The 23,127-nt window shown below is 40.3% G+C and overlaps 1 protein-coding gene across 2 annotated transcripts in view; it reads right to left on the bottom strand.

Moving 5' to 3' along the window:
* Window positions 1-23,127, bottom strand: part of LOC143282024 (conserved oligomeric Golgi complex subunit 1-like) — a 324,386-nt gene that overhangs the window by 41,920 nt on the left and 259,339 nt on the right. For both annotated transcript variants that reach the window (XM_076587450.1, XM_076587449.1), the window contains exon 26: window positions 10,962-11,093. In XM_076587450.1, the coding sequence (XP_076443565.1) occupies window positions 10,962-11,093 (132 nt within the window). The remainder of the gene's footprint in view (window positions 1-10,961; window positions 11,094-23,127) is intronic.

Raw genomic sequence — 23,127 nt, 5'->3', positions numbered from 1 at the left:
CAGCATTCAGTTCTACTCTGCTCAAGCTTACACCCTCATCATGCCGAAAAAGCGACATTATGCCTATGATGCAGCCTTCAAATTGAAGGCGATCGACCTAGCAGACGACAGTGCAAGTGACGAACCAGCAGCGACCTCCACCTTCATGTTCATGATGTGAAAGCGAGGCTGAAGTCAGTGACAAGATGGCGGAGGAAGCTGTGCTGGTTCTCTTTAACTCGGACGCTGAAGAAAAAGATTTCAGTGGATTCAGTGAGCAGGATGACATGTTTATTTTTTTTTTTTTGTGTGGCACTAGCAGTATTTTCGCTTGTTTTTCTTTGTGTTGTTCCCGCTTGTGTTTATTTCATAACCTACAGTATTGACAGCTTTTCTGTAGTATCAGTATGTGTTCCGGTACCAGAAATAAGTGCGGCTTATAAGCCAGTGCGGCTTATGTATGTATAAAGTTCAATTTTTTTTCCAAAATTTAGTGGGTGCGGCTTATATTCCAGTGCGCTCAATAGACCGAACTTTACGGTAAGTAAATCACTGTCCCAATAATGACAAAGGTGGGTAAAGTCAACGTAAAAGGTCAATCACCGTCTCAGAAACTGAACTGGCAAGCTTTTTGACAGCTAAGAGCGTTCAGGAGTGAGAGGGTGAAGTTCTTTGATGACATTCACTCCTTTCAAGTTGCACATGGGCCGATTAAAGTGTCTGCTGTGCATCTGGCTTGCCACCTCTTCAAACAAGTCAACCATCCGATTCAGCGAAAAAAAAAGCATGAAAAACAAGCATGTGTTTCACGTCCAGTGCAGGTTCCACCCTGCGTTTTGTGAAAATCATGGAGCATTGGTGGTTGTTGATAATACAGTCTGCATTGAAATGTGACCACACTCATTCCTAAAAGCCACGCCCCCTTCATGAACTCTGGCTGACATTCAACCTATTATCTTACATCACTCCTCTCCCTCTCCTCTCCTTCTTCCAACGCTCGCTGCTCCTATTTTGTCAGTCATAGCCACTTGTTAAAAAATGCTGAAATGAAATGAAATGAAAATGAAATTATGGTGCTTAGAGCCTCGCCGACCACTAAGGCCATCTCAAGGCTATCGCCGTGTTAATAACTACTACAAGGGTAAAAAACAAACAAACAATTAAAATGAGTCACCACTTCAAACTTTCCGCTCAAAGTTTTAAAAAAACTTCCATAGTTTAAAACCTTCAAATCTGGTTAAAAATATTCACTTCTTTTAAGAAGTCCACAGCGCCCACGGAGGGACATCACGAAACAAGGTCTTTAAAGAAACCGCCGTGTAATGTCTGTGTCTAACGTCATGCAGATCCCAACAGTCAAGGAGCACGTGTTTCACGGTGAGAGGCTCATCACAGGGAATACATCGAGGGGTCTCTTCCCCCTTCAACAAGTAAGAATGAGTAAAAAAAAGTGTGCCCCGCATGCAGTTTGCACAGAACAGACTCCTCCTTTCTGTTCTTCACCACCTGAAGGGAGGGTTTCTTTTAGGTCTGGACGGATCTGAAAGAGCTTGTTGTCCGTCTGGGTGTCCACTCCTCTTGCCAAAGATCCTTAACATAAGTGTTCACCTTCTGCCTCATGTCTGTGTATGGTACAAAGGATCTGGATAATTCTTTCTTTACAGCGTTCTTGGCCAGCAGGTCTGCCCTTTCGTTACCACGAATGTCAACATGTCCGGGAACCCAGGCCAACACAACCTCGTATCCTTTCTTCGTTGTGAGAGTAAAAGCTTCATAAAATTCCAGCAGTTTGGGATGAGTGATATTCCCGCAGGCGATCACCTCCAGGGCTGACAAGGAGTCGGAAAAGATCATGAATCTCTTTTGTTTTGAAGAGAGAACCATTTTTACCGCCAGAACCAGTGCGGTCAGTGTATACTGAGCTGTCTCATTGGACAGATGGACTGAATTACCATCAAATGGGCTGTCAGTTTTGTCACTGTCGTTGTCAATCACCTTCGTTTTCAAACCAATCATCAGACAAGAGAGATCCTTCTCCATCACGAAAGCTGTCCATAACCACAAGCAGATTTGCTTTACTGGGCACAGTTTTCAATGACTTTTCATGCACATGATGCAACCCCCTTTACCATGCGCATATCACGTGGTCAGATAGCAAATTATTATCGAGCAGAAAGGGGTCTTCTACCTGATGAATGTTCATTAAAATAGTATTTTTATAATCCAGACACATCAAACTAACTGTTCAGAGTCTGTTTATGTGAACTGAACCAAACTCCAAAGAAGGAAAAATCAGAACATATGCAGGACATCAGTGGATGTCTTATGTGCTCACTGTTGTTGGAGAAAGACCCATACAAGTATATATTTTCTGAAAGGTAAATGAATAAAGAATATAAAACAAATGATGTTTTCCCATTTTTGACTCACTTGTGTAAACAAAGTTGAGTCTATGTTTTAACCTGGTGTTCGGTTGTCTGTGTGTGTGTGTGTGTGTCTGTGTGTCCGTGGTAAACTTTAACACTGACATTTTCTCTGCAAATACTTTGTCAGCTGACACCAAATTACGCATAAAAATAGCAAAAATTCAGTTCTTTCCAGTCATCTTGTTTGAAACAATATTGCACATCTGGGATGGGCACAAAAATTTAAAAAAAAACAAACCCGTATTATATGCAAACTGCATTTACTGTTATATTTATATATTTTTTATTCTCTAAACTTGGCACTTTGATCTGATATTCTGACACAACAACAAGAGCAGTCATTATTATCATTTTTTGTTCAAACAGGAACTTCTTTTGCTAAGCATGGAAGTTTTATTTATTTTGCAAAAGTTTTGGTGCGGATAGTAAAAAAGGGAAATTAATCTGTAATTAATGCTAGGGGACTTAATTTGCTTTAAACTTATCTTTCTCATCTTAAACATTACATTTTGAAATTATACTCAATACATAAAAAGCTTGTGTGTTTTACTCTCAGTGTACAGGGCTTTCACTATGTTCATTCGTCCAAGTGGTCTTTTTCGGAAAATATTAAAATCAATGGAAAATATTAAAATCAATATGAGTGGACTTTATAGATCTATTAGCTGAGCCTTGAAGGTCATGGGCAAAAATCAATTGCGTACAGACATTTATACACATTCAAAGCGTGTGCTCATATTCTTCATGAATGCGAACGACGCCATTTTGTTTCAAGTTGTTGACCTGCCCGTTCAATCCTATATTCAATGGACAATACATGATGACATGTGATGGAAAGTTGGAGAAGGAGACCGTTAAATATTTATTCAGAGAAAGATTTGTGAATGCCTCATCACTTACTGGATTATGCCCCAAACTGCCATAAAAATATCCACAGAATCAGTTGGAATTCACAGTTAAAAATTGTAAACCACGCGAGTTAATACCCTTGAATTGATGAAACGAAAAAATTTCCAGTCTTGACTTTTCTCAAAATGAAGTCCTTTTCACTTCATATGACATTTAGAAGTACTTGTACTTGGCTCTACATGTTATTAGTTTAACAAAATACTACATTTTCATATCAATTTTAAAACTATAAAACTAGAATGAACATAAAAGAGAAATTGAATCGACAGTGTTGTACTACATTCCCGGCGGGTGTAACTAAACTTGTACATCTATCTAGATCCAGAGAAAACGGCTAAATGTTGCAGTGTGATTGCGGGATAGCCACGTCTCCTTTATCGCGGACTTAAAAAGAATTTTTTATTGCCCTTAAAGATTTTTTGAATGTCCAAGATACACCAGAATAATATGATTTAAACAGCGTTCTCACTGCGAATACCACAATTGATTTATCACCCTTTAAAAAAGTATGTTCAAATATTAAATTTTAGAACGTCAGTTAAGGAGCCACGATAGTGTAATGGGTAAGACAGTTTCTGCTCACCCGAACACGCGGGATTCGAATCTGGTTAGGACTTTTTTTTCTTCTTTTTATTTTTATTTTTAACCCGAAGCTTTATAATGACAAATACAGAACATTTTAACGATTAGATTTTTTTTTTTAAAGTGTATCACAAGTGAGTCTTGAAGGCCTTGCCTCTCTTGTTTTCTATCAAATCATCCTATAAATGTTCATCATTGTCTTCTCCTTCAAATTTATGCTTCAATTCTTTCTGAGCATGAGCTAAAAAAAGCAATCTTGGTTGTTTAGTTCACCACTATCGCATGTCTTGAGCACGGCATCAGTCCAACATTTTGTTCAGCGAGTGAGAAGAGGAGTCAGGCAAACACTGCGGTCAGTAACTCAACCAAAACGTTCAAATCAAGGACTGCCTCATAACGTAGATGGTGTTTCTAGCTATGAACAGAATCTAGAAAGATTCCCCAAGCTAAAGCGACCAGTATTTTTGTCAACGAACTGAATGCAAACCAGGGGAAAGTCAGAATATTTCGATGATGAGTTATCTCGTCATTGTGGCAGCGAAGCATACATGCTTGTGATGACGAGTTATCTCATCATATAGGCAGCCTAGGGGTTAACATGGTAAGTTTATTTAACCAAACAGGGAGTATATACATACTCCCGTTTTTGTTGTACATACTGTGCCATGTCAAACTGATGCAGAATTCAAAGCAAAAGGAGGAGGCCAAAGTCTTACTGGTTTTATATGGGGAGCCTTAGTAACAGTAATAATACATGTGTTGGCCATGACAAATGAAATCTCCTTGGAACTATCACCCCTGGTCATTCGGAATTTCATGAAATAGATGTTGATGAAGGGATCCTCCAAACACCAGATGGCTGACTCCAAAACATGCCAAAGTGCTGAAAGGCTGCCGAAGTAGCGATGACCCGCACTCTATGTGCTATCAGATTCAAGCAGCTAATAGCTCTGGACCTGAGATTTGACTTTCAGAATGAGAAACCCCAACAACAAATCGTGCCAGCAGCAATGTCTTCCTTGTAGTTCTTATTGATTGAAATGAGAAGACCTCTAAGAGGAAAGTCTGCTGCAAAGTTAATCCCAGTAGTAATTAAGACACATGACTGACCTGGGTGCTGATCTTCATCCTCCTTGGATAAGGTGTCAGAAATGGGTCTGATCCTCAAAGTGGGTAAATGCACCTCTGGATCTTGTTTCTTAGCTAAGAACTGGAATTAAATGGAGTGTGATGGAACTGTCCATGTGGAAGGTCATGTGCTGAGGTGATCCGCCCAGAGCATGCATCTCAGCTCTACATCAGCCAGTGGCCAGCAAATGAGAAAAGTACTTCTGAGGTTGAGCACACCAAAAGGGAATAAAACTAGAATTAGGAACAAGTCCCGCAAGGGAACTCTCCTGGGGTTCCTTGAGTGAAGATACCCCTCTCTGAGAATGAAGTCCACTTCAAAGGATCTCCAAACTTATTGACAGTGGTGCGAATGATCAATCTGTACCATCAAACCACACTAGCCATGTGGAGCAGTGAGCAAGAAAGTTTGAGAGCTGCGTGCCGTAAGGGTCAGTAAGCAGGACTTTGTGTTCCACACACTCCTCCAGCCCTTTGCACCAAAGGAAATCCTACAACTCTGTCCCCGACCCTACTGAACCAAACACCATTATCTTTAGTCTGAGGAGATACCTCCCATGGTTGATGGAGATTGACATGAAAACAGATGCTGACCGAAGGGTAGAAAGCTTCAAATCTGATGGAGGCAACTCAGACTCATGACTATATCAGCAGATCTGGTTTGCCTTGAGTTCCAGACAAGGACCTTGAGAGCCAGTAGGTCTGGGTACCATGGTAAGGCTAGCAACCCAGGTGTGTGGGCATTCCAACCTGCCTGTCTGAGCCATTTTGGGCAGGACTGTAAGTATAAATAACTGCTCTATTCAAGAGAGAAAGCATCTACTATCCAGGCTTCCAGGGCTGATACCTTGAGATACAAGTCTTTTGTTGAACCTCATGTCAAAGAGGTCTACGAACGGTCAAAACCACTGTTCCCACACCCCCAAAGGATGACCTTGTCAAGGGTCCACTCTGTCTGAAGTACACTTCAGGACCCGGCCAAAAAGTCAGCGGAAGGGGGCCTAAGTTTGTTCACTGAGAGCATTGCCCACTTTGTTCACATAAAATGCCATTGTCATGTTGTCCGTGAACAATCAGATGGTCTTGCTGGAGGCCTCCTCTAAGAAAAAGAGAAAAGCATGGTGAACCAATTTGAGTAAACTCTTTCATTCCAGCAGCATGGTTTTCCGGTTTGCTAGAATCATACCCTTCATTCCTGGAGGCTGGTAAACTGTGCAGCAGAGAATTCCTCCTTTCCTTCCTGCCCCCTGGAAAATCGGTTCTCGTGGTAACCGCTTTTAAATTCGCGCAAGTCACGTCATCAGTGCGCGTGATCTATCCTTGCCTGGGGCACTTGTGGGGCAGTGTTTATGAATGGAATGGATGCCAGACACCCCCCTCTCCCTCCCTGGGCCGTGGGAAAGTGGCCACTGCTTCATTCCTGCTGGTGTGCAACTGCAGACTGGCATTTCTGAGTGAACACACGAACACAGAAGATGGAAGGTGTAGAAAATTCGGATTCAGACCAGTTTTCTGATGATGAATTTTACAATGCTTTACCAGATGATGATTTCCATCTGCTGCAACTAAATGAAGAGGAGAGAGCACAGTTTGCTGCTGCAATAGAAGCACAAATCACGGGTGACGAAAGTGGAGAGGAGCTGGATGATGAAAACCTGCCTTCGTTTTACACGCGGCCACGGTTTGAGTCATTCAATTGGCGATCAGGACCTGTTCACGTGCTGGATACATCGATGACGGCACTGGATTACTTTGTTGTTTTATTCCGATGAAGTGTTTCGTTCTATAGTCAACTTCATGAACAACAATGCCACTAAGAAACAGATTCAGTTGTTTTATTCCGATGAAGTGTTTCGTTCTATAGTCAACTTCATGAACAACAATGCCACTAAGAAACAGACTGAGGAGCCAGAAAAAAACAAAGGTGAGTGGAAACCCATTATATTGGAGGAAATCAAGGTTTATTACGGACTGCTGATAATGAAAGACATTATGCAACTTGACAGAGACACACACTATTGGAGCACAAGTGCAAAAAACTTTCTTCTCCATACTCCGTTTGGCAGTGTGATGAGTCATGACCGATTCTTTCAGATTCAGAGATACGTGTATTTTGTGGATCCTACCTCACCTGCTGATCGAAGTGACAAACTCCACAAACTTTGTTTCATTCTGGACAAAGTCATGAGTTTGTTCCTTACCAAAATGTGACAGTTGATGAAGTGATGGTGCCATTCAAGGGCCGTTTAGGCTTCAAACAATACATGAGGGACAAACCTGTGAAGTTTGTTATCAAACTGTGGGTACTGCTACAACATGAAGGTGTACACAGGTAAACACGGCCAGCAAGTCAATAAACTGATGGGGGTCAGTGCTTGTGTTGTGATTGGTTTGACCAAACCAATTCATGACTTTGGCCACGTTGTCTTCACAGACAATTTTTACAAATTTACCTGTATTGGCAAAGTACCTGTTGGGCAAGGGGACATACCTGTGCGGCACAATGCGACCCAACCGTCTTGGCTACCCAAGTGATCTGGTCAAGACCAAGGCAGAAACACGTCGGATTCCTCAAGGCACTTCTGAATGGCAACAGTGTGGTGACATGATAGCAACATCATGGAAAGACATCAGAATGGTGTACTACCTTTCCACAGCACACCCACCTCATGACAACTCAGGTGCCACTGCCAGACAACGCCAGAAAGACGGGACCGTCGCTGAGTTTCCTTGCCCCCCATCAGTGGCTGCCTACGCCATCAACATGAATGGTGTGGACAGACTGGACCAGAACACCCGTCAAAACAAGTCAAAGATTTCCATGAAGTGGTATCGACGGGTGGAAACAAAGCTGATGGAGACAGCAATATACAACGCATTTTGTCATTGAGGGGGAGGTGACAGACCACAGACCACAGGGACAAAGCAAGTGAGACCTGCTCTCCTTCAAGCTGGACCTGGCCCACCAACTGATCGTCAATTATTTTGTCAAAAACTCCCATCCTGGCTGACCCAAAATAGAAACCAGTGCAGGAGACCCCCCGTCTGGACTGCACAGATCACTGGCCTGTTCACGGAGAAGGTGACAACCATACCTGTGTAGTGTGCACAGCACAACACAACGAGTACAACAACACACACCCTGGTGTCAGCTATTCCAACAACCAATTCAAAAAATGCAAGACAACAATCAAATGTGAAAAGTGTGGTGTGTATTTATGCAGCAACCAGTGCGACTACTTCAAGGTGTACCACACGCGTGTCACCTCTGTGTGATGTGATATGGTGATTGTGACAATGACAAGTGTATATAGAGAATGTTTTGTTTGTGAATAGTGTAAGTGCACAGAACTGTGTAAATAATGCTCTGATTCTGGCTCATTAGCTGCTTGTGTAGTGAAAGACATTCTCTTCTAGACAGCAAACAAACTTCAAATCATCGATGTGGTAGGGACAACTGCAGTGACAATTATGACAGTTTTCTGTGGATATGACCAGCAGTGTGGCACTGGGATACATGTGAGGCATATTCAGTGAGTATTTGCATGATGTGAACACTGTGCAAGCAAAACACTGTCCTGCGTGTGGTATGTACTTGCATGTGTTGTGTTTTACCCTAAACTCACCTGTTTTACACCTGAGTGTCACCAGAGATGTCACCGTATAGTGTCAACATGGTCACAGACACCTTCTCACATCAATTCTGTACATAACGGTGTATGACAATCTAAGTATACTGTAATGAACTGTGTTACTGTAGGTCTCCGAAATAAGTACCCTGCTTTGTACTTTCTTTCTCTTCTCTAAATCCAGGAATGAAGGGTATGCATGCGTAAAAGGAATCTAGGAACAAGGGGAAGTAATGGTTCACAGAAAATAGGAATGAAAGAGTTAAAAGATGTTGATGTGCCAAACGCAGTCCTCCAAGGACCAAGTTCCTGCCACATGGAGTATGTCCATGTGAGCTCCCCTACCCACAATAGATGCATCTGTGAAGGGAGCCACCTGAAGAGTAAGGGGTGGGTTGGGGGTGGGGGTGGTGCTAAGGGGACCCTCTGGGCCAGAAGCGATGATAACAGCCATGCAGATGTTGTCTGAACAAACCACTTGTTCAGATAGATCTGTATGTATCAAGGCTGTGTCGATCTGTATGTACCAAGGCTGTGTCATCTGTGACCAGTGGAGTCTCAGCTCCCTCTGAAGTAGGCGTGTGAGAACCTGCCCAGAGGGATGATGGGTGCCAGCAACTTCCTCATGCCCATGAGAGAAGTGCGAGTTCTCACTGTTGAATTGGAGGAATGACTCAAGCACAGGAGAAGACCTGCTAACTGATCAAAGTGATCCTGTGTTGGAGAGTGTCATGGACAGCATGTCAAATCATCCCTAAGAAGTCAAATGAATGACCTGGGGAGAGATAGCATTTCTCATGGTCTGTGAACTTGAACTGAGAGCACTGATCCAGCATCCTGGAGGTGTGAATCTCACACAGGAACTGCAAAGACCTACCCCTCTCCATCTTTAGACCAAACAAGGGTTCTGGGGAGAGAGGCTGGATAGTCAGGTCATGTGCCTAACATCTCACTAGCCGTACCCTCCCGCAGGAACTACTCCCAGACCAGAGGTCCCATGGGAGGGGGCTAGAAAGCATAAACCTCACCTCCATAGATCTACAGGTGCCATGGCTTTCCCAGTTCCCTCAGTGGAGAGAGCCTTGCTACCACACAGCATTTTCAGTGCAATGCTGTAAATATAGGGCAGTTACCAAATACCCCTAAGAGGAAATGTGCTGCCCCCACCTCCAAACACTGGCCATAGAAGGGATATCGCCCCCACCCAAACTGGAAATTCTTGGGGTGGTTAGGGGAGTGGTGGCTGAGGCATGACCTTGATTCCCCTCGATCCCCTTCCAGACCAATCTTAGGGTTGAGCCCTCACCAACAATCTGTCTCAAGAGACACATCTTCAAGGGTGTAGAACTGGAGAACACAAAGACATCAGGCTAGGTCTCCAAGTTCAGCCATTGCAGGGTGGAATATGAGGCAAAACAACTACGTGCTTCAAGCCCAAAAGAAAGGACAGCTTAAAACACACACACACACACACACACACAAACCAAACAAAACACAACAAAAAACCCAGTGCTGAGGGAGGAGAAAAAAGTAAAGATTCCAAGATAAAAAAAAAGATTGGATCAAATATCAAAAACTGAAACAAACAATGAAAAAGGTATCAGCACTGAAACAATTATCATCACAGAAATCCACATGATGCAAGCAAGTAAAAAATCACTTTCTAAATGCTTTATGTTGTGGCAAGAACAGAACAAAAAGGTAACAGACTTAAGTAGAACCACTGGCTATGGAATGACTATTCAGCACGTAGGGCTGGGTATTGCCCTGACAGGATGAGCAGACCCTGGGTTTGGCAAAGGCATCTTTGTATTGAGTAAGCCCCAAAATTTGGCCAGCACAAAGCAAACTGATATGCCTTGTCTGCATGTTTGACAAAGTGCAGTATATGAGAAGTCTTTGCTTTTAACAAGATCAAAGCAGGTAGCAAGAGTTAGAAGTCTTCATATAGGACTGTCAGAAAGCTCTGAGAATCAGAGATGAATTTAATGCTAATGTAAGCATTCTCCAATTCACGCAGAATACAAATTCCAAGAGGAATGCACCAAAATGAGCACTGAGAAACAGTTGTAAACCAACTGTTTTTCTCTATACTGATAGGTCTTACAAACTTCACCAGTTCTGCACAATACTTTTCTCCAAATATCAAAACAGAAAACACAAAAAACAATTCAGCAGCATTCCTGGCAGCCAATCTCACACTGTAACAGACAATAAAAGAATATCAATGATCACATTACTTATTAGAATGTATTGCCAGTCCTCAACACAAAATCAAACATGCGTAATGAAAATAAATATAACTCACTGCACTGCGCTGAGTGGCTTTCATGAGGTTTGTTTGAATGTAGGGAGAAAAGACGTCCAGATCAAAGGGATCCACATGCTCTTCAAGGCCTTCCACTACCATCTGGCATCGTCGCTGACAAGCTTTGCTGGCCTGCAATCCATTTCAACCATCAGCAACAGCACAACCGTCATTTCTTAATATAGTCATAATTATCCATTATCTGTTAATATGACATATAGATATTACATACCCTATCTCAAGATAAAAAATAAAAAAAAGTTACACCTGGCTGATGCTACTGACATTTTCTAAGAAATGAGTCCTTAAAATCATGGTCACCTAAACCTCACACCTAAAGGATTAAAGGTCCTCGCAGCTACTGTGTCTGCACACTATATCTTGATTACTGCTGTACATGGAATTAAGTTTCATAATCTCCAGACAAGGATTGGTGCTTGCCAGTTCAAAATGGAAAGCACTGTCCTGACACTCCTTGACACATCTACCAAACCAACTATTTACTATGGCAACCTAACATTGATGGCTCCCTGCAGACTGCTGATGCTGGGACTGTGATGGACGAACCCGGGTGTGCCCATGTACGGGGGACTCGGAATGAGCGGTATGGGAGTAATGCCACTGAAACGGTGCAGATGACGGGGCAGCAAAAAACGAAAAACAGCAAAAAAACAACTGTTTCCTCCATTCAGTCACTTTGGGCAAAAATTTTGAACTTTCCATCATCCTCTGGAAGCACCTTAACCAGCTGAGTACCAGAGAATTTTGTTTAAAAAAAAAAGTGCTCTCCCCTTGCCAGGGAACTTCGAGGATTCGGGGGTAATAAGTATAAAATATAAAAAAAATCAAGTACAAAAACTTTAGGAGATACAGAAAGAAAGTACACATTTTGTGAAGGAAAATGAATGTAGATTCTGCATCTGTTTTTTCCCCCAATTAGGTTGATTGTACATAACTGTTCAGGCATTTAAAGTCAAGAAAATAATTTTTGTGCAACAAAAAGGTCTATTTCTACCTCTACATAATGACATCCATAAAGAAAAGAAACAAAATACAGCCAGAAATAGCATGCCTATTATCAGATTATACCTGTAGAAGAAATTAAAACTGGCTATAATATTATAAAAACAAATCACAGCTCGTGTAAACATGAAAGTGAATCACTGTCCCAACAATGAGAACGGTGGTTTGGTCAATGTAAAAGGTCAATCCGGTCCCAGCGACAGAGCTGGCAAGCTTTTTGACAGCTAAGAGCTTTAGCGAGTGAGAGGGTGAAGTTCTTTGATTACATTCACTCCCTCCAAGTTGCACATGGGCCGATTAAAGTGTCTGTTGTGCATCCAGCTTGTCACCTGTTCAAACAAAACCATCTGATTCAGTGACAAAAGGCGTTAAAAACAAAATGCATGTGTTTCTTGTCCAGTGCAGGTTCAACCCTGTGTTTTGTGAAAATTGTGGAGCACTGGCAGTTGTCCATTTCCTGCAGTCTGCATTGAAATGTGAGTACACTGGTGTCCAACTACCACACCCCCTTCATAACCTCTGGTTGGCATTCGACCTATTGTCTTACATCACTACTTTCCCTCTCCTCCCCGTCTTCCAATGCTCACTGTATGTATTCTGTCAGTCACAGCCACTTGTTCAAAAAACGTTGTCTGATTGGATAGACGAACTGAATTACCATCAAATGGGCTCAGTTTCATCACTGTCATTGTCAATCAACTTCGTGTTTGTCAGGAATGCAAATGTTGGTATTGTCTTTATTGCAATGTTTTATGGGTGTTTCTCCTTTGATTATTTAATGCAATCTTATGTTGATATACTATGTACTTTATACAACTTGTTGTAATGAAAAAAAAAAAAAAGACATCATCAGCGTAATAAAATATATTACATAAGGAACAGACTAATAAAAATAAGGGTTTTGGGGGAGGTCCTGTTTGTGCTTCCCTTGGACTGCTGGTGTTGGAAAATCTTTTATGACTTTTGAATTTGTGCTGATACTGCTGGTTTATAGTGAACATCTGTGATTAACTCGCCTGTTTGTACTTCTCGGGGACTGCTGGTGTTGGATAACTAATGTGTGAAGTGTGCATTGTTGAGTGTTGAGTTTCTGTATTCAAATCATAACTTTCAATGTACTAAGACAATCTAATGTGTATATGATTCAGGAGTGAAAGGGCTGCATATGAACATGACTTGCTGTTAATGACTATACTTAACTAGAATAAGCCCCTCATTCTTTACAGTGTTCAAACCAATCATCAGAAAAGAGAGATCCTTCTCCATCGCAATAGCAGTCCATAATCACAAGCACAGCTTTCAGAATTGTGTAAATCTGCTGACTGTGACCACGTCCTTTACTGGACACAATGCCATTTTTGGTACAAAAATATGATTCAACTCCCTTTTCCATGCGCATATCACATTTAATGCAATCTTATGTTGATATACCATGTACTCATATGTAACTTGTTGTAATGAAAAAAGAAAAAAGAAAGACATCATCAGCATAATAAAATGTATTACATAAGGAACATACTAAAAAAAAAATAAGTTTTTTGGGAAGGTCCTGTTTGTGCTTCCCTGGGACTGCTGGTGTTGGAAAATCTTTTATGACTTGTGAATTTGTGCTGATACTGCTGGTTTATAGTGAACATCTGTGATTAACTCGCCTGTTTGTACTTCTCGGGGACTGCTGGTGTTGGATAACTAATGCGTGAAGTGTGCATTGTTGAGTGTTGAGTTTCTGTATTCAAATCATAACTTTCAATGTACTGAGACAATCTAATGTGTATATGATTCAGGAGTGAAAGGGCTGATTCAACTCCCTTTTCCACGTGCATATCACATGGTCAGTTAGCAAATCATTAGCGAGTAGAAAGGGGTCTTCTACCTGATGTATGTTCATTTAAATAGTATCTTTATAATCCACACACATCAAACCAACCATTGTGAATCGAACCAAACTCCAATGAAGGAAAAATCGGAACATATGCAGGACATCAGTGGACATCTTATAGGCACTATGGCAACACTTTTTGCAGGACGTCAGCTGATGTATCATAGGCACTCAATTGGTAAATGTCAATATGGCACTGCCCCAACAACCTCCACACTTGTAGGTGAGCAATGTCTGAATGAGAATTTAGGATACCCAGAATCCATGCATCAACTGAAGAGTGTGTTTGTTGGTAAGTTGTTGACTTGACACCTTGTCAACCACAAAGGTTCTCAAGGTGGTTTTTTGCATATTTATTTGAACCTTTAGACTTCCAAGTAAGCCATTCCACCCCTTCCACTGCCACGTAAACCATTCCTGAATGGCAGCAACATATATCTTGCATATGTTCTTACAGTTTAGGAAAAATTACATTGGTAGCTTTTGATTTGCCAAGCTTCCTCTGACTCTAATAGTGACTTGGAAACCCCCTATATCACTGAGAAGTGTGTTTTTTCAAGTGATTTTACTGCCTGACTGGAGCATATCAACAACTCATTATCTATGTGAGTAAGCAAACTGGCGACACCTGGTCCAAGCCGAAAGGCAGCAAAACTCAATGCCATGACACATCGGTGTGCTACTCGATGAAAATTAGAATTAACGCTTGAAGACAAAGATGAACTACAATCTGATTGTTCTTTGAAACAGAAAGCTGAGGAACATAAGCCTGAAGTTCCTGCTCTTGACCTAGAGAGCAGGACAAAGTTGTTCCTGCTCTTGACCTAGAGAGCAGGACAAAGTTCAACATTGCTTGTTGAGTGATTCGAAGATAGTGTGGGGCAGTCAAAAGTGAAGACAGGCCGAGACAGGTGGGGGAGGTATCAGATAACAGTGTGCAGATCAAAACAGGACACAAGTGGAGTGGGGAGGTGGAGGGGCAGCTGGCATGGTGTTTTAGCCTATTTTTACATCAGTGTGTTTGATATTGACTGGGCTAAAGATTCTGGGCCAGACATTCCTTGGGGATGTTACATATGAGAGAGAGCAAGACAGAAAAAGAGAGACAGAGAGACACAAACACTGAGAAAGGTTTCATTGTGAAGGCCATTGGACCATACATAAAAGGGGTGGGGAGATACCATGGGACAATCCAACATGTAGAAAGAATATATATTTCGCTTGTTCAAACAAAAAAAATGCATTGTAAAGAGTAATCGATAACTGGATGAATACAAAGGGTCGGTAAATAAATATCATGTCCATGCACAACATGTTTATAAACATTCCAATTTATTAACTGTAAAAATTCATCTCTGTATTATGAAGCATAATTAGTGTACACAGCAATATCTCTGGGAGGTAACACATGGCTTTTGTAGATTATGAAAAAAGGTATTGTCATAAACATTTATGAACTCTGAAATATATTTCTGGAGAAAATGACTATATTTAGGACACACAAAAATGAAATGGTACTCATCTTCCAGATGTAAGAAGCATAGCTCCCTTTCCTGAAATCATTATTTTGGTTTTATTGAAATTTACCGCAAGTCCTATTTCCTTTGAAGATTTTTCTTGATTATTGATTTGGTTTTGAAGGCCACCTGGAGTTGACAACAATAAAACCATATCATCTGCTAACAAACACCAATAAATTTCATCAGAACTGGGTAGTAACTGGATACTATGTCTCTCCCACTGTCATACAAAACCTGCAACGTCAGATATCAGAAATGAAAAGATTATTGGGCTGAGGAGACAACCTTGTTTAACCACTTGGGGACAATTGAAAAATTTGGTAATATTTCAGAGAGAGAGAGAGAGAGAGAGAGAGAGAGAGAGAGAGAGAGAACAAGAACAAGAACAAGAACAAAACTTTAATCTCCAGGCCTCCGGCCCCTAGAAAGAGGTCAAAAGTACACAATATGGTGATCACTCAGCCACAACAAAATGTAAAATACGTACTAACTTAACCTGTAGAACAAAAGTGCTTCTCGTGCATAGTAAATTAATTCTAACTTTCATCATTGTTGTCACAGAATTCCTGTCGTATCTTCAGGGCATTAAATATATAAATGCATAGTTTACGAATACTGTAAACAGAACCGTTCTTCATCAAGTGAACATATGATTGACCTTCAGAGTTCAGATGTTTTTGCCGCAGGTTACTGTAAAGGACACAATTGTTTATAAAATGGTTTTCATCTTCGATTACATTACAATGTTTACATGCGTAATTTGAATTACATTTGAATGTTCTTCTAAAAAATGATCCATTTATTGGGAGCAAACCAAGCCGTAATTTTACCAAACAGTCCCTAAAACACTTTTTATCCACATATTCAAAATATTGTTCACACTGAAAACCAGTTTTAAACAGTCTGTAGTTATGATATATATCTTTAGACATTACTGACTCGTCCCACTCCTGCATAAATATATCTTTCATTCTTTGCTTAAATAATGACAAAAATGTTTGCTCACAACCAACACCTTGTTGCCACCAGACATATCCAAACCCAAGTCTAAATAAAGTTGTTGTTTTTTACTAAAGACACCCAGCATTTTTTTTCCCTTTCTTCTAAGTTAAACAACATCAAATATGCCTATCTGGGTAATCGGTGCACATTCATATTCAGCAACCTTAACCAGTACTTGATACACCTTGTTGCACTATTTATATACAGTGGATAACGTCCTAATTCGCCGTATGCAAACTTGTTTGGTACTCTCTAAGTGTTACGTTCAAAAAACGTTTACATGCAAAGGAATGAACTTTCTCAATATTATCAAGTCTGTTAAGACTCCACATCTCAGAAGCGTACAAAAGAATGGGTTGTACCTGAGCATCAAATATTCTGAAAAAACATCCTTTGGAAATATCATTCAGCTTCGTTATATATTTTATACAGTCAATGCATGCATGTTTGCCTTTTGCTGCTATAATCCCTACTCCTTTGTTTATACTCATTTTTGTTGTAAAAACAAACCCTAGATAATTATATTCATTCACTACTTCTAGAGCATTTCCATCGAGACTCCACTTTTCATATCTTCCCAAAAAGCCACCTTTTCGAAAAACCATCACTTTAGTCTTGTCAGTATTTACATTCAAGAAGAGTGTTTTACATGTATTATTCAGAATATTAATTTGATTTAGCAGACCAATCGCAGTGTTAGATAGCAGTACAATATCATCTGCGAACAGAAGAATGAACAACTCTAATAAATTAGGCAAAAACTGAATTCCATGAATACCACTGATTTCAACTGCTGAAGCAATTTTGTTAACAAATAATGAAAACAATATAGGGCTTAACATACAACCTTGCCTTAAGCCAATGGGACAATCAAAAAACTCAGTTAACTTATCTTCAATACATACGCAAGAGGTAACACATTTATACATAGCAATGATAGCATTCATAAATTTCCCCTTTATACCTTTCTGAATCAAAATATCAAACAAAGGCTGACGTTGCACAGAGTCAAAACAGACGTAAAGCTTGCCTCCCTTCTTTGATAAAGATTTCTCAATAACCGCGTTCAGAGTAAAAATATGATATGTTGTGGCATAACCACGCCTGAATCCAGCCTGTTACTCTGTTAGCATATCATTTTCTTCAGCCCATTTGACAAGTCTTCCGTTTAGCACTGATGTAAAACATTTGCTAAGAAGACTGAGCAAAGACACGCCCCTATAGTTGTCTGTTGAACTACTATCTCCCTTTTTAAAAATTGGAACAATTATTGCTTTCGCCCATTCATCTGGATACGTGCCCTTATCAAACAGAATGTTAAACAGTTTTGTTAAAAAATGTACAGCAATATTATCAGCTGATTTTAACATTTCTGCCAAAATACTGTCTACACCACAAGCCTTGCCTTTTTTTAATTTCCGAATAGAATCTGCAACTTCTTGTTCTGAAATATCATGACTTAGTTCATCAGATATATTTGATTCCTCTGGTTGCACATCACTAATGGCTCTGTTATCAGAAGTGATAACCTCATTCTGAGTAAATAAATTCCAAAAGTGTTCAAACCATTCATTTTCTTTAATGTCTTTACATACTCCTATTTTCCTTCTTCAAGACACTTGCTTTGCTTCTTTCCAAAACTGTTTGCTGTCTTTGCTCAGTGATGCTAGACGTCTGGCTTTATCACGTCTATAGTTGACTTTCTTTACCTTACATAAATCCTTATATTCCTTCCGAGCTTTCACATAGGGTGACCGGTGCTTATCATCCTTGGTTTGTCTTAACATTGTTAACAATTGTCTGGCTTTGTGTTTTGCATCTTTACATTCAGCATCAAACCATGGGGCATCTCGCTGATCACTCCCAACACACACACGCTTCCTCATACATTCACTCGCTCTCAACAATACATTACTGAATAGCTCCAAAGCCTCATTTACACTGCAATCCAAAAGAGAAAACGCATGTACACACATAGTCTGCAAATCGTCTGAATAAAGATTTTCTCTGAAACTGTTCTCCTTTGTTTGATCCCAAGCAAATCTATTAATCCATTTAATATCATTTACTTTCTCAGTACAAGCAGTGTCTTCACTTTGAGCAATTGTAAACGATACAGGGAAATGCGGTGAGTCAATAAATTAAACAACCTTCAATGAGCGTACAAAATTCATAACACAACTTTCTGGACATTATAACATAATCTATGGTACTTCCACCTGTAGGCGAGACAAATGTTAATGGATCATCAAAACCAAAATGACATAACCCGTTCAAAATAACACAATCTAATGCGGAACACATCTCTAACAAATCTTTACCAAAAGCGTTCTTTTCTCTGTCATCAGATTTTCTCTCCTGATAATACGACCAATACCACTTGTCATTTTCGGTGCTGTCACCTGAGGACAGAGCGTTTACACAACCAGTCCGTGCATTTAGATCTCCTATTATCATCAGATCAAAATCTTTTGCCTGCTCGTGCAGATCTACAATGCACTGTTCCAGAACTTCTATGCCATATCCATGTTCTGCAGTATTCCAGTATTTACTGCCATATGGGTGGATGTATAGACAAATCAGGAAAACATTTTTTTCCAACTTAAGTAACAATTTATTTCCAAAATCACCAAGTGTTCATATTTTACTTTGATTCTTTTCACTAACTTTGAAAATACCTTGCGTACAAACACAATAACCCCACCAGAGTTTCTGGCATTAGATGATATTTTAACTGCCTTAGCTACACATGTATCATAGTCCTTAAATGCATGGTAGTAGTATTTGTCTGAATTAACAAATGTTTCGTTCAGCGCGAAAATGTCATAGCACAAAAGTGATTTTATCACATCTTTAATGTCAAGTTTCTGCAACCAACCATTGTAATTCCACGTACATATTTTTATTTCATAAGGACCTTGGCCACACCCCTATTTCGGAAGACTTACATTTCTCCCTCTCCCCCCTGGATGTTGTCCACCACCTCTACCCCCCCTCTGCTGCTGACTTCGACCCCCGTTCGCTGGCCTGACCCATTGTTGCAGTGTGTGTATCTGTGTTCTCTTTTCTCGTGACCCCCCAGCCACTGACTCCGCGCGAGCCCTGTTCCGCGTGTTAACAGGGTTTCTTCTGTCCGACACATTGGCAGTGCTACGACTCCGTGCGTCCTGTGAACCTTGCTGTCACTTGTTGCATTCACCCTGTGACGAACCCATGACGTCACGACAACAGCTCGGTTTCGTACCTTTCGTATCTGGGTACTCAGGTATCTGGGTATGTCAGGAGTAAGAATCGCTGAGCTACTGGGCTGTGTTCGCCTTCATTGCTGCGACGACCCTGAAATGGAGGGAAGTTCGCCTGATTACAGACAAGCGCTTCGTTTGTCAGGTCCGTACTTTGGTCCTTGGCTGTACCCCGTTTCTCTGCTGTCCCCCCGGTCCTCAGTTCTCCTCCGCTGCCCTCTGGTCCTCAGCTGCCCTCCGGTCCTTCGCTGCCCGCCAGTCCTCCGCTGCCCTCCGGTCCTCAGCTGCCCTCCAGTCCTCCGCTGACCTCCCGTCCTCAGTTACCCGCATCTTGGTGTTCTTTCTTCCCCTTTCCTTGTCATCACCATGGCCTCCACTGTCTGCATGACTAAACTGAAATCTCTTCAGTTCCTTCACTTTCTTTTTTTTCAAGGTCATATGTGAAGACCCCTTCTGTCGTTATCAGTTTATCAAATCTGAACTTTGGTTTCTGACCAGTATTGTACAAGTCCTTTGCTACATTTCTGAGTCCTTGTCGTTTCTGTCGCATGGTTTCAGAAAAATCCTCCCTGACATATACATTGTTGAATCGGTCTGATGAGCTCAGATTGCGAGCATTCTTCAAAATCAGTGTCTTTTGTTTACAAGACAGCAATTTCACAATGATAGCAGTGTCTTTTTGAGTTCTGTGAGAGAGAGAGACAGAGAGAGAGAGAGAGAGAGAGTGTAACAGGGGATATGAAGTGACAGCACCTTCTGTAAGTAATGTCCCAGCCAACCTGGTCTGTGTGTTGTTCCCTGCTTTGAGTTCTGGCACAGCCAGCTGCACTTCTAAAATATGAATTTCATGTTTACAATGACTGAAGACGACACTGGATTCTCATTCCTGATCCGTTATTTATATCAGTTCAGCATCATACCAGTGTAACCTTTCTTTTTTTTCTTCATATGCATTTTTCTCATGCTTATGTTCAACATTCCCAACATCATCAACAACTACAAAGACAGAAACAGTTTCCAGGATGTTCCTGCATAGGACTGAGTGAATTATGGACTGTGTTAACATGTTTCTTTTGTTTTTGTTTTTAGATTTGTTTTTTAATTTAGATTTTTTAAATATTGAAACCATTCAGAGACTGTATTTGCTATGGAGCACAATAAATTCACCAGTTCAAGTGGATTACCAGGTTGTTTCAAGAAAGGCAATATATACATATATGAAACAAGAATAAGGTATGCTGTTTGATTATTTTTGTTATTCCAACATTCTTGTCTTTTTACATCCAGTCTCATTTATTTAAGAGGTTGTTTTTGGAACAATATTTCATCCAATTTTAATGTGCAGAAAAGCATTTGACAAAAAAAAAAAAATTTACCATACACACTTGATGGACAAATATGCCAACAATGCTGCTTGATTTCATTTAAAAAATACACTCATAGTTGTATCTCTAACCACAACTGCTATACTAAATATACAGTCAGTCATTGTCCTACAACAATTCAGAATAACGCTGCAGACTCATTTGCAGAGCTTCTAAATTTGACCATGTTTCTCCTCTCCTTCAGTCTCTCCACTGGTTGCCCGTTTCTGATCGAATAGACTATAAGCTATCCACTCTGACCTTTTCTGCAGTCAACAGATCTGGCCCTAAGTATCTTTCTGAACTACTCCATATCTATACCCCATCTCGCCAGTTCCGTTCTTCCTCTGATACTAGACTCCTCAGAATACCTCATGTCAGAAACAAGACCTATGGACACAGATTATTTTCTTTTCAATCACCAAAGACATGGAACAAGCTCCCTGATAACCTCCGTCATTCTGATTCCCTCACATCTTTTAAATCTTGTCTCAAAACTCACCTTTTCCCTCAGCAATAAGTTTAATTGTGGCAGGTCCACTTCCTTTGCGTTAGCTGTGCTTGACTATGTGTGTATACATATGTATGTGTACATAACTACATGCATGTATATGAATGTGTATAGTGTGTGTGTGTGTGTTTATGTAAGTTTGTGCCTGCCTATGTGTGTGTATGTGTTAAGGTAGCTGTTAGATAACACATGTATGATAAAATGTATTATGCATTGTGTGTGTGTGTGTGTGTGTGTGTGTTTGGTCACATTTTGGGGTGTGTATGTAAAATTGATGTAATGTTTTATGTTAACAAAAGTGTTTTTGTAAGGCACCTAGAGCAGATTTCTGGATAGTGTGCTATATTATTATAAGTATCCATTATTATTATTATTATTACTACTACTACATTCTTCATTGTTTTTGTCATTTGCAGCTTTCATAATATGATGTTTGTACCATGATTATGTACATGTGCATGTTTACGCATGTATGTGAGTGTATCTGAATGTCATGTCCTTGCTTCTACATCTCTTTGTTACTTTGTGAATATTTTGATTTCATTTTCTCTTTGTCCTGAGGGCTGGATGCAAAAAAGCACATTTATGCTTATTCCACTTCCCCAGCATGGAAGTGGTGAAGGATAAAAAATTAGGCCACCAAGAAAGCAGAGTATGAAAGGCTGCAGAATCTGGGACATTTTTTGTTTCTATGCTGTTGATGGCTGATGAAGATATGCTGCTATGGGGGTCCATTTTTGGTTTCGAACAATATACATGGCTTATGTTTCATATTAGTCAACAGTCATTAATGCATACAAATTTAAAATGACCCATCAATGTGGCAGTACGTTCGGCACTAAGCACTGACAATGATTTTTCTAACACTTGGTTACACTATTATGGCTTTTGCGGTATTATCTCAATCTCCTCCAAAACAAATCATGACTGAAGTTTCATACTCTAAAAATATTTTCATTACTGATATTCATCCTCAGTTTGACTCTGAGCAGACAAAAATTATTCATAACAATGTAAACTTGTACCAAGCATACAACCGTAAATAAAACAAGCTATACTTGTGCAAAGCCATCACTGCTTTAGTGTTGTAAACTGAATGAGGAATACTGTCCTGCCAGTCTCCTCTAAGGATAGCTTAGATAAATATAGGGCATTTCAACTTCAAAATCATCATCATTTGCATTTTGAACATAGCATGAAAGATGCTGCATCAAAGATCAAATAAGTGTTCATAAAAGCTGCAGTTTGTTCCATTCTGCATTCTGATCATTCTACAGAGTCTGAATCTGAAAACTTTCTTCAGCATTCATGGGCAACTAACGCATTTACTCTGTTGATGTTAAGCCACACTATGGGTCTTTTGGTTAAAAAGAATCTTATGAGCATGTTTTTATGTGCAAGACCATTTTTACTTCGTCAGCCACACTTCGCTTTCGGGTAAATTTGTGTATCTATAACCCAACATACTGTGACATAGATAACTGATATGATCTCTATTAATGGGCACTGGGTCTTCTTCCTGTTTATATTCAAGAAAGGAATTAAGAAAGGCACAAACAGGTATGCACATTATGCTGGCATGGTATTTAAGTATGCCTTAGAGATTGCAAGTGTGAAGAATTGGA

This window comes from Babylonia areolata, chromosome 5 (assembly GCF_041734735.1).
Source record: "Babylonia areolata isolate BAREFJ2019XMU chromosome 5, ASM4173473v1, whole genome shotgun sequence".
Taxonomy (NCBI): Eukaryota; Metazoa; Mollusca; class Gastropoda; order Neogastropoda; family Buccinidae; genus Babylonia; species Babylonia areolata.
This window is presented reverse-complemented; position numbering and strand designations above follow the sequence as displayed.